General features: G+C 49.5%; 2 protein-coding genes across 2 annotated transcripts; one reads left to right on the forward strand and one right to left on the reverse strand.

The window, feature by feature from the left end:
* Positions 1 to 7193: 7193 nt before the first annotated feature.
* Positions 7194 to 7981, reverse strand: LOC142475830 (histone H2A type 1-like). Its single transcript, XM_075581556.1, has one exon. It carries the CDS (start codon positions 7958 to 7960, stop codon positions 7565 to 7567), a length of 396 nt encoding a protein of 131 aa, XP_075437671.1. The 5' UTR covers positions 7961 to 7981; the 3' UTR covers positions 7194 to 7564.
* A 5433-nt stretch (positions 7982 to 13414) lies between these two features.
* Positions 13415 to 13965, forward strand: LOC142475832 (histone H2B 1.1-like). The gene has a single exon (XM_075581557.1). The coding sequence runs from the start codon at positions 13465 to 13467 to the stop codon at positions 13843 to 13845; it is 381 nt and encodes a 126-aa protein (XP_075437672.1). The 5' UTR covers positions 13415 to 13464; the 3' UTR covers positions 13846 to 13965.
* The last annotated feature ends 709 nt before the right edge of the window (positions 13966 to 14674 follow it).

A 14674-nucleotide genomic window follows, 5' to 3' on the forward strand; every position in this document is an offset into this window, starting at 1 on the left:
ACGAATGGATTATGTGAGCGGTTCAATGGGACCTTAATGTCAATGTTGCAAGCATTTGTGGAAGCTGAAAGGGTGAGACTGACAAGCTCACTTACATCACCTGCTATTCGCGTATCTAGAGGTGCCAAAGGAGTTTACCATCCGTTCCCCCTTCAAACTCCTCTATGGGTGCCATGTCCGTGGACCACTCAATCTGTTTCATAAGGGCTGGGAGGGGGAGATACTTATGCTTTGGTGCTACATTACGTGGTGGGGCTCAGGGACCAGATAGAGGAACACATGGGGTTGGCACAGGCTAAACTTGAGGCAGCTCAGATCAGGCAATAGCGCTGGTATGATAGGAGTTTCCGTAGTAGAGAATTAATCCCAGGGCAGCAGGTGCTTGTTCTGAAGCCCACTTGGCAGAACAAGCTACTTGCCGCCTGGGCGGGCCCGTACACGGTTCACCGGCGGGTGCATGAGTGTAATTATGTGGTAAACCAGGATCCAGAGGCAGGTAGGCACATAACATACCATATCAATATGCTAAAGGAGTATCACAAGAGCGGGTCGGAGGTGTTTGCTATTTGTAGCCCGCTTCTGGGTGATCCGGCAAGCCAGGCTCTGCCTGATCTCCTGGGAGAAACCCGGCAGGGAGGCTTAGTGGAGCAGGTGGAGATGGGTCCCCAACTCGCGGTTCCCAAGCTGGTGCGAGAGATGCTAGAGCAGTACCAGGTAATGTTTACAGATAATCAGGGCATTACCCATCTAACCGATCACCCGGTCAACACCGGGGATCATTGGCCACTCCTCAAGAAGTGTAATGGATCTCTGCGGAGGTTAAGTGGAGCATTAAGGGGGAGGTTGAGGAGATGATGGCATTAGGGGTAATTTCTCGTGCTCAGTGTCCTTGGGCTTCCCCGGTATTCGTGGTGCCAAGGAGGGTGGGACCACTTGGTTCTGTGTAAAATAACGTCAGCTTAATACTCAGACCGTGGCAAATGCCTATCCTTTGTCCCACATGGATGAGCTCTTAGATGAGCTCATCGGGGCCAGGTATCTGGCCACCATGAATCTGTACAGATTCCATTGACCCAGCAGGCGTAGGAAAGGTCGGCTTTCAACATCCTTGGCTTGTAAGAATTTTTGGTCATGTCATTTGCGATGAAGAAAACGCCGGCCATGTTCTAGCGCCTTGTCAACCGGTTGCTGGAAGGGATTAAGGGCTATGTTAGGGCTTATCTGGATGACTTAACCATTTGTATTAATGACTGGGACACTCATCTGGTTAATGTAGCAGCAGTCCTAGATAGGATCAGGGAGGCTGGCCTGACACTAAAGCCATCCAAGTGCCAAGTCGGCATGGTGGGGTTATTGTACCGCAGCTACCGGGTAGGCCGGGGACATCTCAAGCCTGAGCCCACGAAAGTTGTGTCAATAGTGGACTGGCCAGTCCCCCACACTATAAAGCAGGTAATCACTTTTATAAGTACCACCTGCTACTATAGAGTGTTTTTGCCCCAGTATAGTGCCCTGGCTCAAGCCATGACTGATTTAACAAAGAAGATGCTGTTGGTGCTAGTTGCCTGGTCTCCTGAGTGTGGGCAGCGTTACAGGCTTTCAAAGATGCTCTAGCCAGTGCTCTGATCCTGGTGGTCCTCGATAACATCAAGCGATTCTTGGTGCAAAGGACGCGTAGGGTGGATTATTCTCTGGCAGAGACATTTTGGCTTCCTTCCCTGTTAGCCCTTCCACCTCCCTCCGTGGCCTTGGCTGTCTGAGCCCTTAGCACTTGCGTGCGTCCCTCCCCTGTTCCGGCTCACAGCGGTGACGTCATTGACTATCGCGAGACCTCTGGTCTGCGTGACTGTCCCAGTGAGTCCTTCGGCGGCACTGAGTTTGGGCGGCTTTCTACCCAAGAGCTGACCCGCGTTTGAGGACAGTTGTGGCGGCTGGTGGCGTGGAGCCACAGGAGTTGTGCTTCCCAGCGGTGCAGAGTCTCTAGGCGGTCCAGCTGTATCATCCTCCCTCCAGGCCCCGGAGTGTTAAGTGTGATTGAGCTACAGGCGTATACATATCAGGAAACAAAAGAAAACAGCGCACAACGCCAAATAGTGAAGCAAATTCAACAATATATTATAGAATTAAAAAGGGGGTAATATATCTGCGTACATGAAAAAAGTTGGTAAAAGGCATGTAGTGTGTATCACACTGTTTACCACTCGGCAGCTGTTAGCTGTAGATTCAGGTGCTTGCTTCCCTCTGCTGCTGCAGCTCAGTTGATTCTGGGGCAGGACGTCAGTCTTTTCACTCCCAAGGGGATTTCCCTTCATGCAGCCAGGTTGAGCTGAGCCACCCCTGTGAAAAAATGCTGAGCCACCCCTGCGTTTACAGCTGCAGACGCCATTATCCCCAACACGGTTATGTGGCACTTATTATTTAATGTATAATTATCTCACTGTGGGAGTTGTGGTTTAATTTTTTATAAATTTTTTATCACTAAATTGATGGTATAGTCACTGCACTGTATATATTTATACATTTAAACTTTATAGGTAGTTAGGTAGTAGCGCACAGTTTTGTTTTTTGTGTATACATATCAGCATTGCTGTAAGTAGGGTCTCAATTTTAGCCCCACTGGATGCCATCACTTCATTAGTGGTTTCTGCCCAACTAGCACGTTTGTTGTTTTATATTTACTTTTTAATCATTGTATTAAACTGCTGTCTTATTTTGCATACTATATCAGTGATTTGCTGTTTGTATTTAGTTGCACTATGATCTTTTTTTCTTTCTTTTTTTCTCGTTCATGTTGTCGTCTTACATGTCTGTTTGTCTGAGATTACATTGAGGACACTTCCATGGAACTCATCCCAGCCTTTTGAATCGGACTATATTTGGTCAGATTTTTATTTCCTTTAGGCGCCGGTTTATCTGTTTTTACTGTGTTTTCTGGTTTGTGTCACCTATTTTTCCTGGCTGCCTTCACCTCAATATTTAGGGGTGTATGTATATTTATTAGTTGTCTAATTGTCACTAATTTTTTATTTTCATTGCATTAGCGCTGTTCCCACTGCCCTTCCCCTTAGGCTTTCAAAGATGCTCGAGCCAGTGCTCTGATCCTGGTTGTCCTCGATAACATCAAGCGATTTTTGGTGCAAACCAATGCTTTAACTTATGGCATCAGTGCTGTGCTAAGCCAGGTAGGTGAGGATTGCAGCGAGGATACGTTCACCTACCTAAGCTGCAAGCTGTTGCCTTGGGAGTTCACCTATGCCACAATCGAGAAAGAGGGTCTCAACAATGTGTGGGTTCTCAAGAAGTTATAGGTCATGTTTACGGGAAGCCTTTCACTGTGATCACTGATCGCAACCCCCTTAGCTTGTTGCAGCGGGTGTAAGGTGAAAATGGGAAGTTGGTGTGACCTCCAGGAGTTTAATTTTACCATTCAACACAAAAAAGTGCAATGAGCACAGCAACGCCAATAGTCATTCCCAGCATGATTATCCCAGCCCCGATAAACGGACTTCCAGGGTCTTCAGCCTTGGAGAGACACCTGATGGGGTAGCTTTCCCAGAGCCTTCATCTTAAAGGGGGATATTTGATGGTATGGGGAAGCCTACCTCACATAATAAAGATGAAGCCCGGCTGGATACCCCAAAACTTTGTGTAATAGCAACCTCGGTGAGGCTCGTTTGGCCTGTGTATAATGTATTTTGTGTAACCTCTTCCAGAAAAGAGCTAATCACTGTGTAATCTCTAGAAGGGGGAAAACAGTAGGAATTGGGAACAGGGATTGTATCGGTAAAAAAAAGGCACTTTTGTGCCCTGTAGTAGTACAGTATGTTCCCCATACATTTAGTAAGGCAGCCAGCACTGCCTTTTGTTTTGCTAGCATTTCGGAGAAAAGCTGCTTTGTGACAGAAGGTGGGGTCGGTGTGAGTATGAGGACAATGGTGAGCAGGGAAGGGATGGTAATCAGGTCCGGGGAAATGGTTCTCGTTGGTGCAAATACTTTTTTCACCTGAGAGGCTGAGGTGCCTACCCAGCGGGATGTATGGGGCTGGCTAGTTCAACCGTTGCCGGGTCTGAGTCCCATAGGCACAATTTCCATTGGCTATTTCAAATTTCCCACTCGCTAGACCCTCCCTACTCGAGGGGCGGTCAAGAGTGACTAAGCCGGCCCCCTCCTCTGATTTGTACAGCCGGACAAGACAACGTCCTCCGATTGGCTGGTTGCCCCTGCTCCATGAAAAGTATAGGAGCCCGAGAGCTATGTAAGGGGAGAAGCCGATCAGAGTACCAGACACGTTTTGAAGCTGATCGGACAGGCAACTGGCGGGATTTTAAATAGTGCTATTGGGACAATAGCACTGAGAAGGAGCTGTACAGGGCAAATCTACTGAAGCAGTCCCCTGCACCTAGTTGAGGCTAGATTCTTCTCCCTCAGACCCCAGTTGGCGAAGTGTGTTAAAAAATCTGGTCTCCCGTGACAGACTTCTTCCCCAAGCTGCGTGGGAAAGATATGGAAGCCTATCAAGCAATGGTTTGGGAGGATGCTGGTGACTACCAGGTGGTAAAAGCACTGCTCTGGCCTCAGTATGAGATCACGCCCGAGACTTACTGGACCCAGTTTCATGCCATGCACAAGGGGTCCAAGGATTTGCACACTGACTCTGTGGCCCGGTCAGCCCATCATGCAAAGAGGTGAGTAACTGTGTGTTCAGTGAGTACCTTCAATGTATTCCTTAACCTAATCGTGAAGGAGCAATTTGTACTCAAACGTTTCCCGGAGGTGAGTGAATGCATTATGGATGGCAAACCATCAATGGCTCAGCAAACTGCAAAGATTACGGATGAGTTCATGGCGGCTCGACTCCTATTCTGGCAACAACCCCAACCGAGTGTTCCAGTTCCTGGCCACCAACCTCCTCGGCACACATAAACCCCAAGGTCCGATGCATCTTTGTGGAGCTGCCCAGTGCCCCCTAGTTCCAGAACCCGACCACCAAGTTTACCCATAAGTGGCAATGCTTTGGTTTCAACAGGGCGTGCCACCCGAGGGTGGATTGCCCCACTGCACTTTGAACCGATCCACCTACGATGGGAACCACAACCCAGCTCCTCATATAAACGCCAGGGTAAGTCACATTCCCATGCTCGAGCAATAGCAGGTGACCAACCATATCACCCAGGCAACCCAGGTCCCAGTCTCCGAGGCTGCCGAGATTGCTGCCTGTGCTGCAACACAAAGAGGAGCCACCATTGGGCTAGAGCAGATCATTGTGCGGTTGAAATATTTGTGCCCTTATACCATCAGCACTATGATGGTGGCCAGCCAGTTGGACCCTGGCACGGTCATAACTCTTGTCAAACCTGATATGTTTGGGCCAGAGCATCTGCCACCTGTCCGATGGTGCCCCTAAGTCCCTGCAGGTGGCCCGTGTTTTCATCGATTAGGGCATGGCCCAGAGCATCCGTAATGGCAGAGACCTCCCAGGCCATAACACCAACATGTTGTTGGGAACTGATTAGGGCAATTTTATGTGCCACTAATAGGGGTAGAGTGTGTCCGTCGAGTGTGCCCTATTGTGGGAGCGAAACATGTTAGTGTGTTTCTCTGGTTGCCAATAACTATGTTTTTACCACACCCTCTTCATCTGTTCCTGCTCGTGGTGCAACGCTATCCTTGGCTCTTTGCCAAATTTATTTCCCATTGTGGCTGTGACCTGCTGTCAGACTTGAGACCTTGCCACCTCTGACACTATGTTTGTTCAGGGTCCCAAGAATGAAACCATCACTCCCCGGACATTGGAGTTCATCCCTTGGATGTCCTGGAGGAGACCAGTAAAGTAAGCTGGGTGTAACCTGACAAAACTGACAACCCTATCCCTGCCAGTATGACTAGGGCCAATGAGCCAGAGCACAGTCGGCAGTTCCGCAATACCTTGCTGTCAGATCAGAGCTTAGACGGCATGTGGCAGCACGCTGCCCAACCGGTCATTGAGTCCAGATCCGATTGGCTTGTGAGTGCCGCCAGCTCCCATACAGGGAACAGAGCCCTGGGACTCCGGACTGACCATGGACGGGGGTATTAAAACATTTAATACGTAATGTGTTGGGGCTCAGAATAAACTGGTGCACGCTTTGTAGAGAGTATTTTCATTGCTGCCACATTTAGCTACAACTGATTGTGTGTTAAGTGCACATTTTTTTTTTCTATAATGAACAGGGACCTGAGACTCTGGTAAATAATTACATATTTTGCCTAAATTATCCAGTGATGTACGCACATAGATGGGATTGCAATTGAGTAATGGGTTAATATAAACATATTGAAAGTACCTTGTGCAGGAGAAAGGTGAGTTGGCTAGAGTAGCCGTGTATATTAACCCTGGTTGCATATCACATGCTCACTTGTGTGCAGTCCGTGACAGAGAGTATATGGGCCACATGCTCACAGATGGACCGTACATGACATTGCTGTTCCTCAGATTTAAAAAAAAAAAGAAAAAAAATGACACAAGGGACAGGTTCTGTAATTTTTAGTTTATAGCACAGAGTATATTAGTGGTACAAAAAAAAATTCTGATTATTGTTCTTGCTCATAAAGGAATTAATTTGATAAATTGTACCTCCAAAAAACTTGTGCTGTTTATTTCGAAGACCAGATGCTGTAATTATGTGTTCTGCCTTTTGGTTATTGAATTTTTCTATACCATTATGCTATTTTATTTTCTAACATGTCAACATTAATTATATTATGACTTGATTTTGCATGTTCGAGGGCAATCTGTAAACAACGTTGGTTGAATAAAATTATTTTTTAAAATTGTTCTTGCATCAATGTTACTCACTTGTCTTTAATGATACATTATATACATTTTCAGTATAATACACCTTCATGACTTGCGAATTTGTGTCCGATATAAAAACAGGTTTTAGCCTTTACAAGCAAGTAATGAAGATACCGATTTCTAATCCAACAGCGCCACCGTGTGGTAAATTGTTTCAAGAATAGACTCCTAATACCAATACGTTGCGCCTTTTGTATAATCACAAACAGAAACAAACACTACTTTATAGTGTATTAGCCATGCTACACTACTTTGTTTTAATTTATTTAGGGATGAACTAGAAACAGTTTTTTTTTGTTTAGCTTTATAGTTATGGTTCCAGCAAACTAAATGCACTTTAATCAGTTCATCAATTTTATGGGATTTTTTCCTTAAAATCATTATGTCGGTAATTAAAGTTCACCCCCAAGTTATATATACAGTAGGTGCCTTTATGGTATTAAATATTGATTTGCTTTCTGCAGTGTCGTATCAAACGCATTACTGTTTCTAATGACAGAACTGACACCTCCACATACATGGACTTAATTATACATTACTTTACAAATGAAGAGAACTATTATCATAAACAATTAAAGTGACTTAGAATGGAGATAGAAATATAATAAAAACATGTCCTGCAGGAAATGTGAAATACTATAACGCTTTTTTGATGCTGTGGGTGGCTCTGAAAAGAGCCTTTGTGTTGGGTATGTGGGGATCTCTGCTCCTGGTCTCGGGGGTGAAGCTCACTTGCTGCTCTTGGCCGGTTTGTGGCTCTCGGTTTTCTTGGGCAGTAGCACGGCCTGGATGTTGGGCAGGACACCCCCCTGAGCGATGGTGACCCCTCCGAGCAGCCTGTTCAGCTCCTCGTCGTTCCGCACAGCGAGCTGCAGGTGCCGGGGGATGATGCGGGACTTCTTATTGTCCCGGGCGGCGTTACCGGCCAACTCCAGGATCTCAGCGGTCAGATACTCCAGCACTGCGGCCAAATAGACCGGGGCTCCGGCCCCCACACGCTGAGCATAATTTCCCTTCCGAAGCAGCCTGTGCACACGGCCGACTGGGAACTGCAGCCGAGCCCGAGATGAGCGAGTCTTGGCCTTAGCGCGAGTTTTCCCGCCTTGTTTGCCTCTTCCAGACATCGTGTATCACTCAGACAGCAGCTCGGGTAACAGGAGAAGTGACAAACCCCTGACCGTTCTGTTCTGACTGACAGATTAAATCTGTCAGTGGTGATATTGGATACCGAGGCTTGAGCCTCATTACTCCAAGTTCTCTTGTTGAGTGTATTGTCGCACTCTTTAGGAAGCTTCTTGATCTGTGTTACTTGCCACAGTTGAGTTGGTTTCACAGGTTCAGCGCTGTGATGGGTCGTGGGTAGCGGTCAAATGGGTTTGCAGAGATCGCAGCAAGCTTCTTGATCAGCGGGTTTGAGTTCTGGTCCAGTTCCTTGTAGAATTTCTTGTTGAGCTTCTTTAGATGTTCATCTAACATCTCGATACCCAGTTCCCTATGAAGGTCTGCTATTCTTGTAGGAAGTGGAGCGTTGGACGCAATCCGCAGCGCCTTGTTCTGTAATTTTTGGAGAGATGATCTTTGATGTTGGTGGCAACCACTCCACACCGGGGAGGCGTATGTCATTGTGGGTCTAATGATCGCCTTGATCACATTGACTTTGCTCTTGATGGGCATGGTCCTTGTCTTCAGCAGAGGGTACAGTGCTGCCAGCTTGGTTGTTGCCTTCTGTTGAATCTTCTCAATGTGGTTTCTCCAGCTTAGTTTGCTATCTAGGATTACACCTAGGTAAGAGCTGTTTGGCTCCCATTTGACAGCCTCTCCGTTGAGGGTGATTGGCGGGTGTGCCTTGATCCTCTTTTTGGTAAACAGTGTAGCTGTAGTCTTGCTGGAGTTCAGTCCTACTTGCCAGTCGCTGTACCATGTTGATAGCATGTCTAGTGCTTTCTGGATGTTCTTAGCTACTTCTTTCTCTCTGAAGGACTGGGAGATGACTGCCACATCGTCTGCGTAGAGTGCCAGTTGAGTCTTGTGGAGGTCTGTGGGGATGTCATTCATGAAGAGGTTGAAAAGGAAAGGTCCCAGGACTGATCCCTGTGGCACGCCAGCGCGGATGGGGCGTGTTGTTGAGAGCTCTTCCCGCACAGCCACGTGGAATGTGCGCTCCCGCAAGTAGCTTGCAGTCAGCTTAATCAGGTAGTTTGGGAATTTCAGGTTGATCATTTTGTGCAGTAGTCCTTCATGCCAAACTCTGTCAAACGCTTTGGCCACGTCCAAGAAGACAACTCCAGTTGATTTGTGGATGTTGAATCCATGGCTTATTATGTCAACGACTCGCAGCAGCTGATGGTTGGTTGAGTGGTCCTTCCGGAATCCAAATTGCTCCTTTAGTAGAATGTTTTTACCAGAGGCAAAGTGGCGGAGGCGCGTAAGAATAACTTTCTCCAGGAGTTTCGACAGTCCAGAGAGCAGGCTTATCGGACGGTAGTTTGCAGGATCCCTCCGTGGTTTTCCAGGCTTTGGAAATACAATGACCTTGGCTTCCTTCCAGGATTGAGGAAAGTGCTGGAGCCGCATGCATGCATTGAAGATTTCTGTGAGACATTCCATGGCTGCCGGCGGAAGCTTCTTGATGGCCAGGTTGGTAATTCCGTCACTTCCTGGTGCTTTGCCATTTGCCAGCTTTTCTGCAAGTTGCATTATCTCAGTCCTGGTGCATCCTTCAAGGGTTTCCGCTTCGGTCTCTGGTAGGTGCTCGGTAAGATGCCTGTTAACTCCTTGCTCAACTTCCCGTGCTATTTTGCTGGCTTGGTTAGGCCTAAAAGTTGTCTCCAGTGTGTCAGCGAGAACCTCTGCCTTGTCCTTGTTGCTACATGCCAGGTGGGTCTGGCCCTGGATCGGTGGATTAGGCTCCTTCTTCCCGGTCAGGCGTCGGGTCATTCTCCAAACAGAGTTGTCGGATTCCTTCAGCTTGGCTGCTGCGGCCTCCCACCTCTCCCCCCGGTGTTGGCTGATTTGCTGTCGCAGTAGTCTGGCAAGTGAGTTGTACTTTACCAGAAGGTCAGGTGTGCGGAACTTCTGCCACTGGCGTCGGGCCCTGTTTTTCTCAGCAATCGCTTGCTTGATCCCGCTCGGTAGGTCGTAGATGGAGCAGCGTTTGGGCATCTGTTTCGGGACGCTGTGCTCTATTGCATGTTGGACTGCGGTAGTAAAGGTGTTAACAGCATCATCAATGTCTCCGTTGGTGTCCAAGGGGCGGGGGTTTGTGATGTTGCTCAACTCTTCTTTGTACAGGCTCCAGTTCGCCCTGGTGAAGTTGTACCTGGGTGTTTGCTGGTGGGTTTCCATCTCGTCGCCAACAGTAATGGTAACTGGGTTGTGGTCTGAGGTCAGTTCCGCCAGGGTTTCCAACTGGACAGAATGTTTCACGTTCTTCAGTAAGACAATGTCCAGGACATCCGGTGTGTGGCTTGCAGTGCCTGGGTAGTGGGTGGGTTCTGTAGGGCCAGCCACTACAAAGTCACTCTCCTTTGAGTAAGCAAGAAGAGCTTGTCCTCTGGAGTTTGCTGTCCTTGAGTTCCAGCACCGGTGTTTGGCATTTAGGTCTCCCCCGATGATGGTTGGGACAGTGGAGTCCAGCAGAGCTTCCAAGTCTCCCAAATGTAGCTTCACCTTAGGGGGGCAGTAGGTGGCAATTAGTCGCAGTGGTCCTGTTGCAGTCTTTACCTGTACTCCAGTGGCTTCAATACTCCGGAGGGGTGGTAGTGCAATCTCATTATGGCTGACCCGTGTGTTAACAATCACAGCCGTCCCACCACCTCTGGCTCCTGTTGCCCGGTCGGTACGGTATACCCTGTGGTTCGCCAGGCTTAGTTTTTGGTTTCCTTGAAGGTGGGTCTCCGAGAGCAGAGCTGCGCATACATTCCTCGATTCCAACAGGTGAAGGAGTTCATCTGTCTTCTTGCTGATACCATTTGCATTCCACATCACGATGACAGAACTGCGTTTAGATGTTGCTGCCATGGTGGTTAGTTTCTGTGCTCCTGAGAAGGGCCGGGATGAGATTCGCTATCATTGTCACAATGGGGTGAATATCCATTCTCGCAATAGCGCTCGCTATTTTAAGGATGATCTCTAGCCAGTTTGTTGGGCTTGCGGTTCCGCCTGCGGGGTCCGGGTTGGCCGCCTCAACGGGGTTGGTGGATGGTGTCCTGAGAGTTTCCGCGTAGGTCTGTCCATCTGGGTTTTGCATCCTGTGGGTGGATGCCGTGCCTAGGTCTGGGATCAGGTGTTCTGTGGTCCTCTGTCTCTCCGGCGCCAGGCGGGGAAGCTGGTATTGAGTAGTGGGTGTCTTCCTTGGTGCCTGCTCCATCAGGTGGGGTGTCCGCTTTTCCCGTTCCTCTTGCTTTGCTTTCGTGAGGTACGGGCAACCACGGTAGCTTGCCGGGTGTGGGCCTTTGCAGTTTGCACATGTCGCCGGCTCCTTCTTCCTATCTCGTGGGCATTCCTTGGAGTTGTGGTTCTCTCCACAACACACACAGCGTGGCTTCTGGTGGCAGAATGCAGAGGTATGCCCGAGCCGTTGGCAGTTGAAACACATGGTTGGGCCTTTTCTGCCCTTTGGCGCTTCTGTGGTTACCACACAGCTACAGAGCTTGGTAATCTTGGTAAGATCTGCAGGCTGGCTCTCCGGGGTTTCTGCCAGTGTGACAATAAACAAAGGGAACTTCTTGGTCTTGTCCACCGGGGATGTCAATTGGGCTACGCTCTTGACTGGAAGTCCATGTTCCGCGAGGTCGTGGGAAATATCCCCCATGGAGGCGTTTGCTGGTAAGCCGCGAATTACAAATTTCTGGGGCTTTAGGCGCGTCAGTGGGAAGGTGTAGTATTCTATGCCCTGCTTTGCAAAGCAGTCCGTTAAGCTCCGGTAGTCGTCCACAGTTGTGGTAGTGATCTTTGCGTGGTTCGCCCGTGGTTTAACTACAAACGGGGAAGTGCAGTGCTCGGTGAGGATGTCGACAAGGTCCTTGTGGGTCTTCATATTCCTAACCATTACCGGTGGTATGCGAATCTTTTTGGGTGGGAGTGCAGTCTCTTCATCGTTGCACCTGGGCCCTGAGCAGTCATCGGCATTAGCAAGTGGCTCGAAGCGGTTTGATGTTTTGATGCCTTGGTCTTCCTTGTGCTTCTGCATCTTTGTCTTTGCTACCGATGGAGGGGAAGAACCATTGGAGCTATCAGAGTTTGCTCGCCCTCTCTTCTTCACTAAAGTGTAGTCCATGTCTTCTGCAGCATCATGTATTGCAGTCTCCATAGGTGGCACATTTGCCTCTGCCATAGTAAGGCGCAGACCAGAGCCACGCACCCGCACGGCGGCGGGCACACGGCACAAATCAGAGCCACACGCACGGCGGCAAGCACACTGCACAAATCAGAGCCACGCACACGGCGGCGAGCACACGGCACAAGTCAGAGCCACGCACCCGCACGGCGGCGAGCACACAGCCCAAATCAGAGCCACGCACCCGCACGGCGGCGAGCACACGGCCCAAATCAGAGCCACACACACGCACGGCGGTGAGCACACGGCCCAAAGCACGCAACGCAGGGAGCAAAAGCACACGGCGCAGGGGGGGGCACGGCACCAAGTTCAGGGGGGGCACAGCACAGAGCGCAGGGGGGGCACAGCACAGAGCGCAGGGGGGGCACAGAGCGCAGGGGGGGCACAGCACAGAGCGCAGGGGGGGCACAGCACAGAGCGTAGGGGGGAGCAGAGAGCACAGGGGGGAGCACAGAGCACAGGGGGGCACAGCACAGAGCACAGGGGGGCACAGCACAGAGCGCAGGGGGGCACAGCACAGAGCGCAGGGGGCACAGCAGAGCGCAGGGGGCACAACAGAGCGCAGGGGGGCACAGCACAGAGCACAGGGGGGCGCAGCACAGCGCACAGGGGGGGGCACAGAGCACTGGGGGGGGCACAGAGCACGGGGGGGGCACAGAGCACAGGGGGGGCACTGCACTAGGCAGGGGGGGGGGCAAGGCCGGGGGTCACAGCAAGTCGGAGCTCTGGGCTCAGCACTGCACACAGAACTCAGCATACAGTGCAATAAAGCTATAAAGCAAAGCGATGGGCAATGACCCACGTGGCAGCAGCAGCTCTCCCACACGTGGCAGCGGCGGCTCTCCCCCACGTGGCAGCGGCGGCTCTCCAAACGGGCCAGTCAATACATCCCCGACTGAAACTCTGGAAAGTGGTGTCGGCGGCGGGCGCTGTGATGGGAAGTGACCCACTCGAGGAGTCATCAGCCTCTCCGGTCAGTTCAAAAGACTCAATCCAACTGTCGTGACAAACCCCGCCCCCTGTGCCCTTATTTATACACGCAGACAGCAGCTGAACTCCTCTGTGATTGGTCAGTTTTGAAAACAGCCAATCAGTTCCATAATCCTGTAACCACCAATCATCTAATTTGAAAGAAAACTGATGATGTCATAAACGGTCACATGATAAAGTCAGCCAATAGACGAACAGAATGCTGGGGCTGCTAGTTTGCATAGGACTCCTATAAATAGAGCTGCTGGGGGTTTAGGTGACATTGTTTCTCTGCTGTTTGGAGAAGAAGCATCGCCCGACATGCCTGAACCAGCCAAGTCTGCGCCAGCGGCCAAGAAGGGCTCTAAGAAAGCCGTGACCAAGACCCAGAAGAAGGATGGGAAGAAGCGTAGGAAGAGCAGGAAGGAAAGTTACGCGATCTACGTGTACAAAGTGCTGAAGCAGGTTCACCCTGACACCGGCATCTCCTCCAAGGCCATGGGCATCATGAACTCCTTTGTGAATGATATCTTCGAGCGCATCGCAGGGGAATCGTCCCGTCTGGCTCATTACAACAAGCGCTCGACCATCACTTCCCGGGAGATCCAGACCGCTGTGCGCCTGCTGCTGCCGGGAGAGCTGGCCAAGCACGCCGTGTCCGAGGGCACCAAGGCGGTCACCAAGTATACCAGCGCCAAGTAACCCCGATCTCATCACTGACCCACAAACACAAAGGCTCTTCTAAGAGCCACCCACTTTATCACTATAAGAGATATGCTCATATGTCATCTGTGCTCGGGATAAAAGGGAAGTGTTCTATTATACATTGCAATTTCTCAGTTATTTGCTTTTGTAGCTATTATATATTATAAAGTATCTTATGTGATGTATTTTTAGCTCTTTCTGGCTTCCTACCCAGCCACGTGTTTGCTGCACTTGTGTTGTTTTGTTAGTAAGAGGCGGGAGAACCGCAGACAAAGTGACAATCGCCGAGAATCCCCTTCAGATAATCTGCAGGTCACACACATCCCACAGGGTGGCGCTGCTGTGTTAGTAATGGAGTTCGTGCTCGGGAAGTAGGATTTGGGGTTAATAACCTGCGATTATTTTCCCTCATTTACTTTTTTTGAGCCTCACTAAAATACAGATTATATGTGCACGTGTCAGAATAAGTGTGCATGAAATGATGCCCTCACACCCGCATGGTATATAACGCATCTGATCGGGGGAAAATCCTAGTGCAGTTTGGGATTAGTAACAGACCATGCAATCCGTGTTTGCCACATGCGTTAGATACGAGCACATGCATTTGCATTATCAAAATTGGCCTTTTATAGTTTGTCGCACATTTTTTATTCCATTTACATAAATATAACAAGTGATATTTCTCATTGTCCTGTTGGGTTGGACATTAATTTAGAAATCGGTCAAATCTGCATTAAATAGGCTGGGAGGTGTTACATTAAAGGCTTCTATTGTCACCTTGTTCAATCTGTTATCAGGGATTGCACCTTTTTAGTATAAAAACAAG

This window comes from Ascaphus truei, unplaced genomic scaffold (genome assembly GCF_040206685.1).
Source record: "Ascaphus truei isolate aAscTru1 unplaced genomic scaffold, aAscTru1.hap1 HAP1_SCAFFOLD_1407, whole genome shotgun sequence".
Lineage (NCBI taxonomy): Eukaryota > Metazoa > Chordata > Amphibia > Anura > Ascaphidae > Ascaphus > Ascaphus truei.